At 36.2% G+C, this 21,367-nt stretch overlaps 1 protein-coding gene across 1 annotated transcript; it reads left to right on the forward strand.

Annotated features, from left to right (window-relative positions):
- Positions 1-1,570: 1,570 nt before the first annotated feature.
- CLDN1 (claudin 1) lies at positions 1,571-14,074 on the forward strand. Its single transcript, XM_072408238.1, has 4 exons — positions 1,571-1,970; positions 10,280-10,444; positions 10,949-11,033; positions 11,557-14,074. Exons 1-4 carry the CDS (start codon positions 1,748-1,750, stop codon positions 11,723-11,725), a joined length of 642 nt encoding a protein of 213 aa, XP_072264339.1. The 5' UTR covers positions 1,571-1,747; the 3' UTR covers positions 11,726-14,074.
- The last annotated feature ends 7,293 nt before the right edge of the window (positions 14,075-21,367 follow it).

The raw sequence follows: 21,367 nt of genomic DNA on the forward strand, positions 1-21,367 counted from the left end.
TTTTACCACACATAATTTAAACCCCAAGTTCATGTGCTTTTTTTTTTTCTTTTTCAGAGACACAGCTATTCTTACCTTCTTCCTGACACTGTCCACTGCAGTAATACCTTTTCACCACAATATATCAGTCTATCAGGTTAAATCATATCCGACAGCTGGGGGTATACTGTTTGTACAGGGCATCATGGACTTGTTCCCTGAAGGATCATCAACACAATGCCCCATACACACTCTGAATTGTGTCTACACTAAGAAAGATTTACCCCGTTTTTTATTTATATTAAAGTTTTAATTTTAACTCACTTTATAATGATAGTGACCACTATAATTATTTAGGTGAAATCTAAAAATTTAGAACAGTCTATAGAGCATGAGAAAGGGGTAAATCATCCAATGGGAACAAATGTTCCTAGGACAACTGTCTAACAGGAATAAAAGCAGGTTGCTAATAGTTGTATTAGTCCTTCTATACTCTATCCCAGGCATGGGCTAACTACGGCCCGTGGGCCAAATGTGGCCCTTTGGGCTTTTAATCTGGCCCATCAAATATTGGTACAAAATTGTCCACTGGAAATGGAATGCAATTTGAATGTATGTTTTCTTTTACTTTTAGTTAACAGCTTTTACACGTAGTTTATACAAACACTCTCCATTCATCTGATACTGGCCTGGCCCATCTGTCAAATTTTAAAACTCAGTGTGGCCCCTGAGTCAACAGGTTTGCCCACCCCTGCTCTATCCACAAATTAAAAAGGTTTTGGGTAATTATATATTTGAATATTGATTGGTGGGATAAAAGTTAGAAAATATGAAAGTCTAATACCTGCTGTTTAGCCTCTTTAGCATTGGTCAAGAAGAAATTGATCATTTTTTACGTTGATTATAAAAATACTTTATGATAACTAGAATGATTTCAGTTCCAGTGTAATCTATTAAACCAAAATAATCAGCGATAAACATAGCCAACTGTGGACCAAAACGGATTTGGGTTCCTGTGACCTGTGTTGGCTGAAGATGCTGGCTGGCACACTTTGCACCTCCCTGCCACCCCTGTCCACCACTAAATATAACAATCATCTTTGTAGCACATGTTTTAAAATTCATCCAAGGAGTGTAAAAAAGTCCTCCTCCATGTTGTTGTTTTTTATGTCAGTTTTATTTTAATATGTCTGATTTCCATCTAATTCACAGTTACATTTAATTTCTGTGGCTGCTTCTCAAAACAAAAAAAAATATTACTTGTGCCCAAATGACTGGTGGATGACTGATTCATCTATTTTTCCATGTTATTGTTCGCTCTATTTATACATTTTTATATTATTCTCTTCTATGTGTGGAGAACACCTGGCTATCTATTATAGATGAGAACCAAAACAATGACTTCAGGGCTGAAATCAACTTCGCCACTAACCTAACTCAGACTAGAAAAAACATGTTGTGTCAGGAGAAGTGTGGGAGGTGGAGAAGAAGATTTGTGTAAGGGGAGTGATTCTCCTACTTATCCTATGTTATTTCAAGGAAAACCACTAGGAGAACATTTGTTGGGACTTTATATAAGACTGATAGACATCACAGTTCAGTTAGGTGTTGGACATTAACAGCTACTCATCAACCTTTCCTATACTTTCTAAAGTTTACAGAGTAGTTGCTGTTTGCTGCTGTAGACCTATTATATAGTTATTTATAATTCAAACAGAACAGAACTACTGTATCTTGAAGCAGTAGCCTTACATCTGTATTGTAGAAGATGGCCAATTCAGGCTTACAGCTCTTAGGATTTGCCTTGGCTTGTATAGGATGGATTGGGTTCATAGTGGCGGTAGCTATTCCTCAATGGAAGATGTCCTCTTTTGCTGGGGATGCCATCATCACAGCACAGGTGACCTATGAAGGCTTGTGGATGTCCTGTGTTATGCAGAGTACAGGACAGATGCAGTGCAAAACCTATGACTCTCTCCTGAAATTAGGAAGTAAGTATGCATTTTCTTATTTATGGGTTTATGATAACTTTATTAGATGTACCAGTATTACCAATATAGAAATACAAAACATATGCATATACATGCTTCTCTTCGAAACTATCAATGACTATGGGTTGTATATAAAGACGGATTCACTCTTTTTTGTAAGGAAGCAGAGCATGTTATGAAATACTTTACTGGATTGTATTGGATTAAAATGAGTAAATATATCAATATGTAAATTGAAAAGGTAAAGCATGATGATATTTGGTCAAAAGATTTGGTTTGCTGACTTCACACAAAAATTATGTCTTCTAAAGCACAGTGAAGGAAATGAGAAAAATGTAATAAAATATATATTTCAGGATATTGAGAATCATTTGCCTATGGCAAGCAATCTACATAAACAATATGTTAAGTTAACATAAATCATCCATAAAATCTGAATCTGCCTGACATGGATAAAAAAAAAACTGACATCAGCTGGAAGAAAGACAGAATATTACTCATGATCAGCAAATAAAGCTGAACTGTTTGCAGCCATGATTAAACATGTACAATCTTGCAATGCCAAATTGTGCCAGTGGTATAGGAGTTCATAAAGAATTTTATATTCTGTTGGGTCACTGTAGCTTGCCTTTAGCATCTGAAAATATCTCATACAACAACATTGATAGAAAAACTCCCTTTTTATTACAGCAGGCTAGAACCTCTGTCACTTTTCCAGTTTTGCCTGTGTACTTGATGCAGAATGTTCTTCACATCCTGTTAGTTTAAACAACTGTTGCCATACCAGTAAGTGAGGGCAAATTTCTCTACTTGAACCACGGATAGAAATAAAACCTTTATATGGGTTCAAAACCTTTCTCATTCTGCAAAAAAAGAAACCTATTTGGGCAGGACCTAGACAATAAACGCAGTAGCAAAGCAGTGCAATGTATTTGGTCAAGTTGTTCAATTCCCCTAGAAAATAACCTTTACAATTTTTGGTGTTCAGAGCAATACTTATTGAAAACCCAGACTGTAATGATCTTTCTGAAAAGTAAACACATATTTCCTAGGGGAGCGCTGTGTTTGGATGTGTCGATGATTGAGAGAACATTTTGAAGCAGAGTTGTTACAAATGTCCGTTATTATCTGGTGACAGTTAACTGGAAGTTCAGAGTTTTCAGTGCTTGGTAGCATTCCATGTAGAAGCAAATCAATCTTTGTTACATCATGTCACCTGGGATGAGGGAAGAATGAAAAAATACCAGCCCATCTTATTGTATTTGACATTTTTTAAGTGTGTCCGAAAATTGCTAGAATTGAATAATGTCTTTATAAATTGTTCTGATTCTGTAGCATACATTTTCCTTTATATCCGTATGCACTGGTATAATATTCTTATAATCAAATATTTTTATGTTTTACATATGCAGCAATATATCACATTAAATGGCATGCCAGTGCAAAGGAAATAAATGAGACTGATCACCTTTTTTTACAACAGGACACCTATGCGTAGAAGTATATGTTGTATCATCCCATTCTGCTATTATCTGAGCCAGAAATAGGGGATAAGAGGAAACTATTGTGTGGGTGGATACTGGTAATTTGTCTCATATAGTCAGATTTAATATGGTATTTGGGCAATGTTAAAGCTTAATAGTTGGACGCACATGAGTCTCACAAAAATGAGTCAAGACATTACCACATCCTATGCCTACAAAACAGCTGATGTTATCATTATCTGTGCCACTATGGCTATGGGGATTTTTTTTATTGCGTAGACAAGGCAGACAAAAGGTGCTATATGCCTAAACAAGTAGTATTTACCAAGCATCAGCAGTCTCTTGTAGCTTCTCAATAATATATTAACTGCTGTTACCATATTTTCACCTAATGCCTATTGATGTAAATGTGATGACAAACAAAGCTATTTGTTTTGTTCCTGCTTTGGGACCTTGTTGGCTAATGAAGCCTAGTTTTTTGGGGTGCAGAGGTCCTTAAGTTTTAGTATTCTTAGCTCATCAAATGTAATTTGTAAAAAACTCTAACTTTAAATTTAAAATATGGTGAGTATAGCCTCAAACTGGAATATGTTGTAGAGCTTCCTACTGGTGGTTTTGCCATTGGATTAGAGTAAATAAGAACTACACATGAACATTAAGGTATACTTAGATTGCCCTAAAGTGTATTATGGAAATACCCAATTCAGGTATCAGGAAGTCATATTTCTGGGCCACCTCTTCCTACCTGCCTTCGGGTTGTCTCTACTGGTCAGTGAGATCCCCAATTACAGTAACGGTCAATAGAAAGGCACCAAAACCATGGTGAGGCATCCAAATCACCAACTACTCCACCTAGCATTTTCACATTATATTATATATTTTTTGGACTTTTAGGTAGTGGGGTCTCACTACACATTTAAAAGCTAAGGTAAAGAAGAACATGGCAACTGATTTTATTTATTATTTTTAACATTTTTACCAGGTGAATGTGTTTTAAATTACAGTAAATGATTTACTGGCAGTAAATGATTGATAAATGTCATGTCCATTGCCTATTTTATTAAATATGCCCCCACTATTGCTCTTTTTAGGACTATTTCACACTGGCAGTAAGTTTGCAGTGCTCATGCCATGAAACATTCCCGGTTGGGGAGACTCTACAAGTAGGTTCTCCCTGTGGCAGCCCCAGGGGGTATGAATAGGTGCAGTACTAGTACCACTCGCTGCCGCCAGCTGTCACATGTGCGGACGCTGGTTCGTTTTGAGTGCCGTTCAAGGGCCAGCTTCAGGGACCCACACAAAAACATGCAATGAAGAGACAGGTGTGAACCTGCCCTTGAACTAAGCCAGATTAGGAGACTGCATATGTCATGTGGAGGTAGAAAAGCATTGAATTCCTGTTTTGCTTTAGACATAAAAGAACAGACATGAATAATCACATTGAGATTTTTCTACACAACCTAGTAAAGAGTTCTCACCTAGCTTTTTTCTTTATTTTCTCTTTTCTTTTTTTACCAAGCAACTTGCTAAACAAGAATTATTACTGCCAGCACAGAAGCTGTGGGGCAATTATAAAGCACAAGGCAATAAAAGTGTCAAACTGAACCGCTCTCACATGTATAATGATTTTATTGAAATGGTTATTAAACTTTAACTGTGCTCTGTTAGGAAACAATTGTCAGGTCTCTTTTATCCATAAAGTAAAAAGATTTGCAGCTAGAGACATGAAAAGTTGGGTTAAGTCAGGATTGCTGATTTTGTGATCTACAAGCAGCTATAACAGTTTCATAATGGCTAGTTCCCATCATCTACCTAGGTGAGGAGGATCTGGGCAATGCTAAACACGTCTCTTTTCATGGCTTCAAACTGACTGCTAGACAAGATCAGACCCGTCAAAACAGTCACCCTGGAGAGCCGCATATTTTTAACAAAGTAGCTCTCCTCCCAAACATAAAAGACAAGAATTAACAAAACCATCAGCTTTCCCAGTAGAACATTCCTAGTGCAACAGTTAACTTCTTCATTGCTAGCTAGTACATGTAAAACTCCATACAACATGAAAATGTATCATTCAAAAGTTCTAGATTTAAAGCAGCTCTAAGTCACAGTCCTCACATTAGGAATTAATAAAAAAGCAGCAAGTACACAACCATAGAGGCTGCTGGTGGTCTCCATTATTCTGACTGCAACGTCAGCTTTCTGCTATAAGAAAACTACATAATTCCTTTATTCCTTGAATTGTGTATCATGGATGTGGGTGTTACACTTGTAGTCTTAGATCCACAGCAGAATAGGTGGCTACAAAGTAAATACTTTTGAATAGAGCATAAATTGTAGCCAGTTTCATTTAGGATATGCAGTTCTCTGTAAAGGATATAGGGTAGGTATGGGAACTAACATTACACAGATATTAGGAATAACAGAAGAAAGGATCATTGAGACAAAGCAAAAGTTTTATTTTTTACTTTAAAGACACAGTGTATACAAGCCCCATAACTAAAATGATATATATCACAGCTCTCCAGTCCTTAGATGCAGCGGCTTCAATAATTTTCCCTTTCATGCTAATAATATTTTCTACAAATGTAGTATATGTTAATTTTACCATTATTCCTAAATTCTTGTAACTTTCTGTGCACTAAACTGAAAACTATCTTCTGTTAACAACAACACAAGCCATCCTCCCTATGCACTGGAGTTGGGGAGAAATGGAAGTATGTTTAGTCAAACCCTTGCTTAAGGTTAGTAATGACAACAACAGCCCCAGCAATAATAAACAGTCCATGCCTGAGCTTTTAACAAAGAAGTTGAATCCCTAAATTTCTTTAAATGAAATCTCACTTTTTAAAATGCAGTTATCCCACAAACCTCATTCTCTGGACCTAAACTCCTCCTTCACGGAAGTATATTTACCAAGATTTGATTGCACAGTGCCTCTGTTCACCTCCTATACTATCCTGGTTGTACCTGTGAATTTCAGCCCCGTAGATCTCTATAGAGCTGTGTCCTGAGGCAAGTGAAGGTAATACCCTGGAGGACTATAGGGCTGTATTGAGCAGGCGTTACCAGGAAGGATATATGTATACAATATACATATACATAAAGACACTATTAGATTTCCATGTACAAATGTGGTGAGGGAGGTTGTTTTTGTCCCCTACTGGGAAGATTTCCCCTTGCTTTTGACAGGATGTCACAGATGGCAGAGGGTTCTCCATGGGTAATCTCCACAATGTAGTCATGGTAGTCATAATAATCTCCACAATGGTACAAAGACAACACGAGTAAAAATGTCAGAATCCCTATTGGTGTCAGTTTCTTCATGTCTCAGAGATGTCTATTTCTAAAACTTTCGTAAATTAAGGAATTACTGTTACTTTATGAAATAAGGAAAATGATCTTTCTCATGATGACTCAAATAAAAGGGTTTTCATGTGTCTGATCCATCATGAAGCATACATGGGATTTATCAATTAAGTTTATTTGGGTAGTCATTTGCTGCATGCATCTCCCCAGTAAATGGATCTTAATGCTACTCAGCCTTTAATTTCAAAAAGATTACAATGAATAATACAAAAAACTACATGGACTACTTAGGTGAGCAAAGAAATTTAGGTCAATGAGATGACTTGCTCATAGAAAGAGACTGCAGAAGAAGCCGCACTGGCCTATCAATTCATGAAAATTAAGTTCACTCCTCGTGTAAGTGTATATTACAGAACAGAACATTACAAAAAAACTACAATTTATGTTCCGTTTTAAACACATACTAGGCATATGTAATAATTCTGATGCCCTGAACTAGGTAATATTCAATGATCTAGAGCTATGAAACAGATGCTTCCATGAAAACCAGTTTACAAAGCTGGCACCGGTATTGGGCCTGATTTATTAAGCTCTCAAAGCCCAGAGAAGATAAGTGATCCTGCATACCTGGAATCGATTTTCCAAAAAAAACATTTCTATTAGTTGGCAAATGTATTCAATCTTGAACCAGATTCTACGTTTGCTGGATCACCCAGATTCACCAATGACAGTCTATCTTCTTCAGCCTTTGAGAAATGTAATAAATCACCCTTATTATAGCGATATGGATCAGGGTATCTTAGGGTTCCCTTATAAGGACATCACTGGATATCTATGACTTAAAAGGATTCTGTAAGGTTTTCAAATAATGGAAAATCCACTGTTGAGCTGATATGACAGCATAGCTACCATAATTAAATATTGGATTTAACCTTGTTTAGCACAGCCTTACCATACAACAACATAAAAGATCCAACAAACTGCCTTGATTTATTTAAAAGCAAAGTAAACACTTTAATACAATCCTAGACTGAAGAATATACTTTAGATAGTATCTCATTATAAGTCTTGATAAGCGATCCTAATGGGGGAGAACCTTAGACAATAAAATAACCAAAAAAGGTTAGATGGGAGCTTGTTTTCAGATAAATTGGCTGGCTCTTGGAATTTATTAAAAATATATTTAGCCTGAAGCTGTAACTAATATCAAGAAAAATGCTGTCAGTCAAATACAGTATGAATTTTTACCTAATGACTACAATATGCATTGAACCTAATCAAGGTTCACAATACTATTAACTACCTCCATTCTGAATTACTTGATTCCAGTAGTTTTGGTTGTAAGAGACTTTTATTTAAGTAAGTCAGGTCTCCCAAGTCAAGGCAAAAGAGTGAAGTTTAAAAAAACATTAATTTCATAAAATGTTTCTTCCCCACTCATCAAGACTGTAATCTTCTAGCAGTTGTTCAGTATTTTTATTACATTGGTCATACACAGTGCATATGTCTTTGCTGTCAGTATGATCTTTCCAGAATAGGTCATAATCTTGCTTGGATACTTTTGTTCTCAATATTTGTAGCAACAAAACCATAGTAAGTAAAAAAACTTGCCACAAATATGTACACATAATACATGGATGGGTGTGATTTCATGCAGGGTAACCCTCTAAAATGAATAATTTGGATGAGCTTGCAAAGAAAACAATGTTGGGTTTCAACCTGTCTTCAAGATAAACATAAGCTATTTTTCAAGTTAGGACACAGCAGAGAATTTCAGACAGGAAAGCTTTTAAAGATGTTATTACATGGTCACCAAATCTGGGATCAGTAGAACCATAACAAGAGCTTTGCTACAAAATAATAGCAATGAAAGTCAAACATACTAAAATGATACACATAAATGAATCAGCCAAAAACGTAAGGCAACATTACAAAACTAATTAGAACTCTAATTCACCTTAATCCTTCATGAAAAATGTATGTTTTTAGTTATATTAAAACTGATTAAACATTTTAATATATGATGGGTTTTCTTAGTAAGAATTTGTGAAGTTTTCTAGCCATAATTCCTTCCTTCGATGGCATACAGTAATAACATTTTGAAGCAAATTTGACATTAATTATTGCCCTGCTGTAATGTTTCATATTCATTATACAAAAGTAAACTGGACCAGGATGTGCGATCTATATCAAATAAGATATGACTTGCAAATGAGAGTTTATGTATCATTCATTATCATGTGTTCAAGCGCTGGGAGCTATTTTCAAGGTCTACTAGTTTCATTTGCTTATTAAGTAAACATTAAAAGTTAATGGGAATCTTTTACCAACAGAAAACTTAAGGCATGTTGTTGTTCACTAATTAGACAAAGTAAAGTTTTTGCTGAGTTTATCAGTGTCCAATTATGCTTCTCTTCCGCTGCCACTCTTTGCAGATCTCTACACTGGTTTCCATTTCACCTTAGAATCAAATTCAAGCTCCTGTGCTTTGCCTTCAAATCCGTTCACAGTTATTGTCCCACTTACATTTCTGACCTGGTAAAAAAATACTCCCCCTGCCGCTCTCTCCTCCGATGACCTACTAATGACTTCCTCACTCATAACCTCATCACACGCATGGATACAAGACTTCTCTAGAGCTGCCCCAACTCTCTGGAATGGTCTTCCTTGTCCTATCCGGGTTGCTCCTACTTTCTGCTCATTTAAAAGAGCCCAGAAAACCCATTTTTTCAAACTTGCCTACCTGTTTTCTTCTGTTATTTGAAACCATCACTACTTCCCACCTTTACATATCTCCCATCCTATTGTGTGTAAATTCCCACACCTACTAGATTGTAAGCTCTTCGGGGCAGGGTCCTCTCCTCCTGTATTAGTCTGGCAACCCCTATTTAATGTACAGAGCTGCATAATATGTTGGCGCTATATAAATCCTGTTTATTATTAGTCTGTCATTTGCAACCCCTATTTAATGTACAGCGCTGCGTAATATGTTGGCGCCATATAAATCCTGTTTAATAATAATAATAATAATAATAATTATCACAAAATTCCCCCTGATGGCAGCAGCGTTAAAGAAATCTTCATCACAGTGTTTGGGTACAAAATAACGTCTGCTCAAATACATGCATGCAGATTTCTTCAGCTTTATAAAATGCATACAGTTTATGAAACATGATTATCTTCATTGCCGTATTGTGTGACTGCAGACTTACCTACATACAATACACAGGGAAATAAAAATATGTAAACAGCCTATTTTATTTATCCCAACTGCAGAAAAATGAGATTAAGGCCCATGGGTTACTCCATAGGGTTGTAGCCATGCTTTTTCCAACGTGAACCCTACAAAGATCAAGTGTGTACAATACATATATTGAGATATGCAAAGTGAATCATGTTAATATTTCTCAGGAAATTATGTCTTTAAACCTGTGCTTTCGGACCATTTTTTTATCATTCCTTAAATAATGTATAATAAATAGGAATAAAATTTGTAATATTTGTTATCTTATTTTCTAGGCACTATGCAGGCTACTCGGGCATTGATGATCTGTGGAATTATTGTGGGCTTCTTCGCCGCTTGCATTGCTGCAGTGGGAATGAAATGCTTAACTTGCCTTCAAGATGATGAAGTGAAGAAAGCCAAAGTTGGAATAGTTGGTGGTGTTCTCTTCATTATTGGTGGTAAGTATAATTATTTTTGGGTCTCTTAATTCATAGATAATTCTCCACTTAAAGTAAAACAGTAAAACAAATAATAAATGAGTTTTAACATATTTTTGGAGGTGTCACTGAGAATAATATTTGCACATATTGACCATATAAAAAAAAATTTGATTGAGTCAGTTGCCGCTTGTCAATTTGTTCTTTCTATGATGAGCTTGTGATAGCCTTCCATAGTGTAGAACAAGTGACCATATCTGGGCCACTTAGGGAAGTCTCCAGTCTTGTACACTGTTGATATGAGATGAATGAATGTTGACATGAATGACGAATGAATGTTTTTCTGCCAAAATAGGCAAAGGGGTCTGGCCAGACTCCCACACTTGTGTATATGAGCATGAAGGTTTATGGTGAAATATTTCAAAATATCTATTGGTGTATTCATGTATAACTGCTTATCTGTTGAATGTGGCCAGTATTAGAAATAATGAGTTGCTAGAAATTACTTTTGAATTTTTCTTCTAGGACTATGTGTTCTTATTGCAACAGCTTGGTATGGAAACCAAATTGCCAGGGATTTCTACAATGCATTTACCCCAACCAACTCCAAGTAAGTATAGCAATGGTAGAGTTATGTGTCTTACTAGTTTTACTCTTAATATCATTATGACATACAAAAAACAGAATATTGATATATGTAAGTACCAGGAGTTAGTAAACTTTCAAACTTAAATCAAATTACCATGAGGAACTATATTTGCTAAGAGACAGTGGGGAAACCCACTTAAATTCAGTGCTCCTTCCTATCAGCCTCCCATGGCTTGTTTTGGCCCTAGTTAGTTTTTAGAAGCCTGTGGACACTTGTGTGGTACAAGGTTATGAGTGAAGAAGTTTTTAGTAGGTCATTTGAGGAGTAGAAATTGCAGGTAGGGGCGAATTTATGTATACAGTCAGATATGTGGGACTGGAGCCACCAAATATTAACTTGACAGCTCTACAATTCTTGCACAGAATAGGGCATGGAAGATATCAAACAAAATTTAGTGAGGAGAAAATAGTACTTAAGCTCTTGTAATTAACTTCTGTTACCCTACTGAATATATCATAAATAAGTGTTTCTCTCTTTCTTGTAGATATGAATTTGGTCCAGCTTTATTCATTGGTTGGGCAGGTGCTGCAATGGCAATCTTAGGAGGGGCCTTGTTGTGCTGCTCTTGTCCTAAAAGGGAAACCTCATACCCACCTTCCAGAGGCTACCACAAAAATGCACCATCAGCACCTGCAGGAAAAGACTACGTGTAATGCACATGCTGAGCAATATTCAGCACTCCACTGAGACTTGACAACCTTCCTTCCTTTGAAAATAACCCACAAATTACCTATTTTTTGAATTTATGAACTGGTCAAAATGTATATTCATGCAGATGCAAGTTAATGAGCTTCAGGACAGAAATATGTAACTTCCAAAGATTACTAAATTTCATCTTTTGTTAAAATGCAACATACTGCAGCATATAAAAAATATTGCATAGAAAGCATAGACATTTATTGGTCTGCTGGTAATCATAATACAATATTACCGCAAAGACGGTTTAAAGGCTGTTAAATACATTTCTACATAAATAGTATTCTGGGTACCATGCAGTAATTGCCACACAAGTTGATAAGTATTAAGGGCGTTTTACACACTCAAGCAGGATCTCAAAGCCAAGGTTACCTTTTAGGAGTTAGTGAATTTGCAGTACATTCTTTATACTTAGACAAAGTTATGTAACTATTTATATCACTTAATAAAATGCTGTGTAAATTGGCTGCATAATTTTCTGAACTAAATTAGCCAGTGAGCCACAATAAGAGCAATGTTTTAGTTTTGCGAATCCAAAATAGAAGCTGGTTTTGAAAGAATTTTTATTCTCATGGAATATTGGTTTTACTTAAAGAATTCTGAAAAACCTTGTAAAAGGCAGCTTAAAGGGGAATCCTGCAAACTCCATACAGATAGTGTCCTGGCACAGATTCAAACCTAGGATTTTAACACTGCAAAGCAAGGGTGCTAACTATTTTTCCAAAGCAAATGAGTATGTGTATGCAATTAAAGGAATGAATGAGGCCAAAAAGAATCACAAGCAGAATGACCTAGTTGCTATTCATAAGGAAAATTATTTCCTTCCAATTTTTTGAACAAAAAAGATATATTGATTTATTTTTTCACATAAGGTACAATAAAGAAAAGTGTATAGACTAGAACCTACAGTTGAAAGTATTCCTTTGGAAGCTGCTCCTTTAAAGTATACCTTTAAATATGCTGAGTAAAAGGATATTACATAACTGTCTAAAAAATGTAAAAGTGTGACCTGACTTAGTTGTTGATATTTTTCAATAGTTACAGATGATGATATTCTAGACAATGACAATTACAGTGTTTGATGTGAAAAAATGTCACCAGAAGCTCCATACAAGCTGGTCAACTGTTTTTTTTAAAAAAAAGGTCTTCCAAAAAAAAAAAACTTTTAGTAATTTTTTGTCCCACGGCCTGTGCCATTACTCTTTGCTGTCCTAAAGAACTACCACTGCCAAAGGATCTTTTGCCACTGCTAGCTGTGGTCCCATCTGTTGGTCCCTGCACTAGCACAAGACACAGTAGGGATGTAGGTGCTGGGGATAGAACTACATTGCTCAGTGGGGGACCAGAGACCAACACACATGGACGTGAGATCTTTGTTAGTTATAGAATACTTTATGTGCATTTTGCACAGTGTAAATAATAGATATCCTACATGTTTGGTTTAATATAATGGCTCTTCAGTTTAAAGAAAGAATGGTGGAAAAGGATGTACTATTTTCCCATCATTTCAACCATATCATGATTATTAGAGAAGAACACATAAATATTGTAATATTTGGCAAGTATACTGAGTTTTGTTTTCTTATTAGAATGTATATCTAGGAGAGTTAGAACTTAGAGCTTTAGGATGACATTTGCTTGGTCTAAACTTGATATCTTTTGAACTATTTGCAAAGCTAAAGGCTATCAAGATATCACTTGGTTTCTTGAAGTGTAACTCCACTTTTAAACAACTGTGATACTGTAAAGCAGGGCAGTAAATTATAGTGATTATGTATTTTTTTAAATTGTTAGAAGTTGTATATATCATTCCACAGCTGTCTACTTACAATTGTAAGCATCATTAGACACCGAATTGCATTGCTATGATTTACTAAAGGAGCGGAAGCTGTTTACTGGCCATGGTGAATGTTTACTTACTTGCTTAGTAAACAAGAGGAGGTTGTATGCACAATCATAAGCAAAGGAAGGAGCAAAATGAAAAAAAAAAGAAAACTGGGTTATTAAAGTGGACATTGCTGTTCTTCCCTTGCAGTAAATGTGCTCTTTTCCTTTAGTTTTTCACCTCCATTATATTTCCCCCACGAGAACATGCAAAATCTTACATTTGTAACTAAGCACGCTTGAAATTTCAAGATCCAGTGGAAATTTAATCCAAAAAAATTATGATTACCAAAAGTTAATTTTACACACCCTAGCTTAAAATATTGGTTTTCCTGAGAAATGTGGTTTACCTTGTAAAGCAAATATCATATTGTTATTGTATTAATCTTTTTCCAATAAATCATTTTTTACAATAATAAAAATCTGTAATATATTTGTGGTGGATATGAACTGCTGATATTATATTATTATGTTATTTAGAATTTTAGAATTTTGCAGACTTTAACATTTAAAGAAGTGATATATATCTGAAAACCAGACTGAATAAAGATCTAGCCAGTGAAACGCCTGCCAAATCCATAGACTGAAGATGACACACAAATACCACTGAATAGATACTCACACCTATTGGTCTAATTTTTCACACTCATGCTTTCAGTGTGTTTTTTTCTTTGCAAATAACTATTTACAGGAACATAAAATTGCTACCTTGACCAGTGTAATGGTGTTCACATTGAGACGCACCTAGATGATAATTGTTGCACAAACCTTTCTAGCATAGTCCTGGATCACAAATGGTGAGTGTAAGCACACTGTAATTATGGGCCGCACACATTTGTACATGTCTGGCATAAAAATTCAGACATGTAAGAACAAAGAACAGCTAAAGTTATGTGCCTGAAGTTGTACGTTTGGGTTTTACCTGGGAACCGTCTGCTGCACTCAATACATAATCATCATATTACAAAGAACAACGTTCAAAACCTTTTTGTGATGAATAGAAACATAGCCCTTACACGCTAAATTAGAAATGAATTAATGCTGGGAATTCACACTGGAAAGCACTGTGTTGTCTATAGCTTGCTTCTCTGTAGACCAAAATAAATAAACTCTCACTCTTCAACCCTAAGGGATATTCGGAAAACTGGGATTCATCCTTACAGAACTGTATCTGTTAACAATTTATGAATTAAATTTACTTTAAACATGTCTGTTCAATTTAATATAAAAAAAAAAAACACTTTGGGGCTGGTTTGCTTAATTGGTTTGTAGAAATAGTCCGCACCCACCAGACACCTCTAAAAATTTTATTAAGAAATACGGTGTACCTAACAGAATTTAAAAAGTCACACTAATGTTTTTTCAAACTGCTTTATATTTGGCTATAGAGGCAGGGGCGCATCCCTAAACAAACCTTGACTATTCCTTAAACAACAATCTTACCGTAAGATTTTATGTATTTATTGTGTTTTATGCATGTTATTTGCATGTTATATGTTGTGCAAGGTATCCTGACTACCAATGCTAAGCTGACATACCTCAGCGATTCTGCCAGCTGGACATTTTTATTTTTTGCAGGAAGTTACTATTTACAATAGAGTAGACACTGTGATCAGAATATCCAGAGAAGGCATGGGGTTTATGGGTCAGGGGGAACACAGGGGAACGACTAGGCACGGGGAAGGAAGACAAAACAGGCTGAGAATTGTCTCTTGTGGCCCATAAGAGGACATTGTGGAGTGAGGGATTTCTAGATGCAACCTTTCTGGCATGGAACAATGAACTCTGCAAAGTAAGGCTACGAAAACACATCAGATAATTCTTGTCTGATAATCACCTCAGGGCTGATATCGTATGAGAATCTGGCGTGTGTATCCTTTCCAACGACATTATTGCATGTGTGTACCCAGCCTAAGGAATGTCAGTAAAAGAAATGTAAAGGGTGTAGGGAAGATCGCTGGAATTACAAAATGACATTGCTTGTGAAGAAGGTAGGTGGATACTGCAGGGTGTCAAATCTACCTCCCAAACTTCTGAGATGAGAAAAAGGACACCTTCCTTTGTATGTCAACACAAAGGGACACAACTGCCATGTCCCAAATTACATGAATGAAAAATGAAAATGTCAAAAATGATAAGCTTAAGCTGATCTCTGAGATGAACCCAATTGCCTTCCTACCTTCCTCTAACTAATACTAATATTTCTTACTGAAAGCTGCAGTCACTTGATGCATCAACCCTTTATCTGTTTACTACAGGTGAGATCTTTCTTCAGGTGCCCAAATCTTGCCTGTGTTATGTGGACATGACTGTCAATCCACAAAAAAATATTAGAATTGAAAAGAGCCGTCTGCAGCAAGGACATCAGCAAGAGGGTACAGGCCAGGACTGGCCAACAAGGGCACATCTGCAGCACTAAATCAGCAATACCTTTAAACCAGCACAATCAAGGGGGCATGTACAGTAGATTTAGGTAAGTATATCTTCTTGATCTGGACTTCCAATAATTGCATTACTAGTGCAAAGATCAGGAGTGATAGCTGGCACCCCTGACTAGTGCATTTTTAGTTCAACAAAACAAGAAAAAACTTTTTGGGACTTTTTAGGCACATTTATTTATTTGAAAGGGTATAGATAGCATACCAAACTTCAATACTCTGGCATTGGGCCAAGTGTAGAATGTGTTTTTTATGCCCAATGCACGTCTTTTCTGCATTCAGTAATGCAAGCAAAAAAGGAAAATAGACTGCTTTATGGAAAGTGTGTTAAGATCTATGAATTTTCTTATCCCTTCAGGTACTTGATGACCTTTAAAAAATCTACTTTTTTAATTAATTTACCAGGGTTTTTAATATGGCACAAGTCTTGAAAAAACTTTCATGTCCCATGGAACCCCTTCTATAATTACTATATTTACCGCTCACAGTACATTAGTTAGATGGTCATTGGGAAGGCTGTTACCCTTACAGATAGACTGGTGTCAGGTAAACTGATCTGAAAGTCCTAAATTCCTTTTTGCTCAGGGAATCCCTAGCAACCTCTATAGAAACGTTAGGGTTTCACCAAATGCTGGAAGAGAAACACTGAATTAAACTGTTTGCCCAGAGTTTATAATGCATTTTTGTATCTGTTTAATAACAACACAGGGCAAAAGTTTGCACCGAAAGTAGGTTATTTTGCAGGTTAGGGGATTTTGTATTACAATGGCTTTTAAGGACTAGTATCCTCATTTTTTAAAATGAGTCTTATAAAAACACTAAAGAGCAAAATAAGTAGAAAGCTTTGTAAATGCTACATTTTTTCTTTCAATATTTATATAGTCATATGAAAAGGAATTCCCAAGATACCAAACTCCACAAGAAAAAAAAATAGTCTGCAAATAACTATCAAAAATGTAGTGTGCTTAAAAGAAAGTATGCATTGCTTTTTACCCGTGTTTCAGTTGGTATATTAATATTGGCTGTTTATTTTCACTTTATTTTGCAGTCTCTATTATATGTGTTTTTTATAGCCACACTTATCTCTTGGACAATATGAGCTGTTAAGGTTTCTCCATTAAACAATGCAATCCTTAGTGTTTATTTTCTAGTGTGTGTTATTTGTTCAGAACACAGCGTTCCTCCCGTTTAGTGATTATGCCACTGTGGATGGGTGGTCTGCTTCCGTTCATTTCCTTTTAACCACCTGTCTTAAATTGTATCTGAGATCTATCACAAGAGAGTAATTGAATGTGGAGAAGGATCCAGGCAAATCATTATTCCTGAACATCAGCCTGCATCTTTCTCCAGGGTTAAATTCAGGTCAGTATAAACAAATGATAAATCCAGATATTAAGTCTGCTATGGCCACTCCTTAAATTTTACTCTGCAATGTAAAAATACAGCAAACCATAAGGTGAGATACCAAACAACCCAACCCTTTAACAAAATACAAGAGCAATGAAATAGCCCCCCTCTATAATTCTCAAGGGAGACTTTGATGTTATTGTTGTAGTACTGCATTGTGGTATGAAACAGAAAAACAGGAGGGACAGTGAGCAGATCCCAAAATAACCGCTCTGAGTTTCTCTGTAGATTGCTTTCTTTTCATAACCCTGTGTCTGTGTGACAGTACTCTCACAACTATGTCCAACTGGGAGACCAGCCACAGGGGCTTAGGGTGGAGGTAAAAACAATATACTGTATAGGGAAGACATATGCATTTATGTATAATTTTGTTAACAGAAGAAAATTACCAAATGTATCATGGGGCCCCATCACATCTTTAACTTTTACTATTCACCAAAACATAAACTTGTTTAAAAACATCTCTACAATGAGGGCAAAATTAGCAATATTCTGACAGTTTCCTTGTTTTGCCTGTACGTGCTAGAATGGATTAAAAGGGGGTGCAATATACACCAAACCAGGTGTTTCTATTATTTTCTGTTCTATTTATGTTTTTTTGTGTCTGAGTAACAGAATAAATGTATACTATAGTTTGTGAATGTGCACTGAATAGACTATTACACTACCTCATGGGGGAGGAAGGGGCAGCAATGGCTCTATTCTCCTTTTATTCAAAGAATGGTGTGTATGCAGGTGCCAAAATAGGGGCACCCAACACACACGAATTGCACCCTAAGCAACCCATATTCCTAAAAACAGCTTTACCAGCATATTATCTATTAGGCATGCCTTACTTACAGTTCTATAAGGAACTTAAGTATTACGGGTTTGCAAGATGGGCTAATACCAGTGTATAGAAGAATGTTTTAAAAGGCTCCCAGTGCTATGGGCCAGGCCACAGCAGTTGGGTGGAGGTAGGTACACATATAAGGCAGATGGTGGGTAAATATAGAAGGGCTAGGCAGGATCTCATAACATAGCAAGGCTACCTAACATCAGGACTGAAAGAAGAGAAAAAGGTCAGCAAGTAAAGGTTATAATATTCTACATTCTGTTCTAGTGATATACATTTGTTTCAGAGCAAACCTTGAAATTGGATTTACTAACATGTCCATAGAATTTTTTTTATTTCTTGTGGGCAGTGGTTTGCTCAGCGGCATTCTTGCTGTTGCAGCACCATGCTCCCAGGTTCCAATCACAGCCAGAACACTAAAGGCCTGATTTAATAAAGCTCTCCAACGCTGGAGAAGATACACTTTCTTCAGTGAACCTGGACCAAATCGTACATCGTACAGTGTTTAGTTGTTGGAAAGGATTGTGAAAGATCTTTTCCAACGACTAGAATTGCACGTGTGTATGAAGCTTTAATGTCTATAAGAGAGACATTAGATTGTGATCATGAATAGTAAAAACTGATTGAAAGCTTTTAGGGACCTTAAGGAACATTTCTAAAGGTCTAACGATTATACCAAAATCACAGCTTACAGTATTCCCTAAAGAAAAAGACCATCAAACATTTTTTCCAATATGTGGCTGCAAAATGATATAGGGAGTTGTAACTTATCAATTAGAGTATATCTGGGGACATATTAGGTTTTTTTATGTGACTCAGAATGGACCAGATTGACCTGCCTACTTTCATGTACTTCAAGATTCATTAAGATTCTCTATATGGAAGACCAATCTTTGATGTGCGAAAGAATACCTGTACCAAACTCTCAGTGCTGTACCCAATCATTTGCTCATATTTGACACACTCTCCTTGAAATGTCCGGAGTCTTTTTGCTTCTTAGTGCATCTGACCTTTCGAAATTAGTAAAAGAGCTTTTAGATAAATACCTTCTCCAGTAACAACCATAGCTATCTGCTCCTCTGAATTCTTTTCTTATGTTCACGTAAATATTTCCATTATCCTGTCACCCAGGCACAGACTCTGTGGGCTCTTCATGGGTTTATAAGTGAATAAAAACAGCTACCTCATTATAAAGCAGATGTTAACAGAAGAATACAGTGCATTGAAACATAAATGGAATGTCAAGGTTTTTTTTTCTTTTTGATGTTTTGGTTTCAAGGTGAAAACATTGATGGCGCATTTTGCAAAAATAAGGATACATTTGACAGCACTAATAGTTCAAAGAACCTTTTAAACATATGCACATTCCAAAGTGAAATAAATGAAAATAGATTTTTTTTTAACTACTGTCATTGGCATTTTAATGCAGCAAGGAGAAATACATTGGAAAAAAGGTAGAGAAAACCAGAGCAAAAGTTAAGAAGCTGCCAGAGTCAGCCAATCAGCTTTCTTCCTTCTAAAGTAAGTATGGAAACTGATTTGTATATAAGGGTTATATATTGGTAATTGGTAAACATTTTTGATGAAGGCCTCACTGCTTACAAAGATGTTTTTAATGGTGCTTGTATCTCAGAATATTTCTAAAACTCAGATAATAATCTCAGCAGTGTACTTAGATAGGGTAGGTAGCCATGAATATGAGGACATTGTAATGAAAGTGCCTGCACAGTTCTGCACATTGAGCATGAGCACGGCCCAATGGAGATGTTTCTCTGGCCCTTTGAGTGTTCGGTGGCTCTGTCCGCTGCCAATCCGAGCACGGTCAGGAGAAGGACCCTGCCGGGGGGTGCACTGGCCAGAGCCTAGGAACACGAGCCTGCGATTGGAGAGTGGGAGGGGTTATTACATCATGACGTTACGTTCAGGGGCATTGTGATGGCATAACCCAGTCCACTCTACCATCGACCCGGCCCCTCTGGCAATTTTTTTTTCAGATTGTGGCCCCTGAGTACAAAAGTTTGCACACCGCTAGCCTGGACAATTGTTGGCCATGATATCCCTGGAAAAATCCTGCATGTGACATTTTGTTGTCGTGACTTCCATGTTTGTTGTATGGCTTACTAATGGAGTTTAGCCTATGCTCTTAGAAAAGTGAATTTTTAATCTGCATGGGATAATTCATTTAGTTTAGTGAATGTGATAAAATTCACTTAGGGAAGAATACCGTATTACCTAAATGAAAATACTAGTGTTGACAGCCCCATAAAGCAGGGGTTCACATACTTTTTAAATCAAGGACCCAAATAACAAAAAAATTACCATACTGGGACCAAAAATGACAATTATCAAAAACATGCAGTTAGGTTAATTGGCTTCCCAAAATTGACCCTAGACTGTAATAAAGACATATAACTATGGTAGGGACATAAGATTGTGAGCCCCTTTGAAGTACAGCTAGCCACATGACTATGGACTTTGTAAAGCACTGCATAATATGTCAGTGCTATATAAATACTGTTTATTAATAATAATAATAATAATAATAATAATAGTAAAAATATCACAAATATATCATCAAAGACAAATAACAGTAGTCAAATGTTACAAAAATAATTAAACAGTAAATACATGTGTTTTATTGGTATAGCAGTATAGTTTAAATATTGGTAAAAAAATGATTATAGTTCAAAAAAGAAAAGATGTCTATGCATTATTCCAAAGGGAATTTGTGAAAGACCTAAATCACCCATGGGCACCTGAATGAGAACAATGATGAGGCACGTAGTACATCCCAGCAATTGGTGGATGTAGGCAAGCTACAATTATTTATAGATAGACAAGGAGATGATTGATCACTATATACTCTGCTTACTTCTAATGAATAAAACTGGATTCTTTACCACTGGTGGTTAGAAAAGTGTCCTCTTACTATTGGTGAATGGAGAAATACCCTCATGAGATGTAGTTAGTTTAGAAGTGCCCCTATCCTACTGGTTAATTTAAAATGTCACCATGCTGTCAGTTAGTTCATAAAT

Source organism: Pyxicephalus adspersus, chromosome 4 (genome assembly GCF_032062135.1).
Source record: "Pyxicephalus adspersus chromosome 4, UCB_Pads_2.0, whole genome shotgun sequence".
Classification (NCBI taxonomy): Eukaryota; Metazoa; Chordata; class Amphibia; order Anura; family Pyxicephalidae; genus Pyxicephalus; species Pyxicephalus adspersus.

What these genes read in the sequence shown, in the direction of transcription:
- CLDN1 (XM_072408238.1), top strand. Translation starts at nt 1,748, where the DNA reads ATGGCCAATTCAGGCTTACAGCTCTTAGGATTTGCCTTGGCTTGTATA. An exon ending in CTCTCTCCTGAAATTAGGAA is followed by an intron (nt 1,971 to 10,279) that starts GTAAGTATGCAT and finishes CTTATTTTCTAG; the next exon opens with GCACTATGCAGGCTACTCGG. An exon ending in TGTTCTCTTCATTATTGGTG is followed by an intron (nt 10,445 to 10,948) that starts GTAAGTATAATT and finishes TTTTTCTTCTAG; the next exon opens with GACTATGTGTTCTTATTGCA.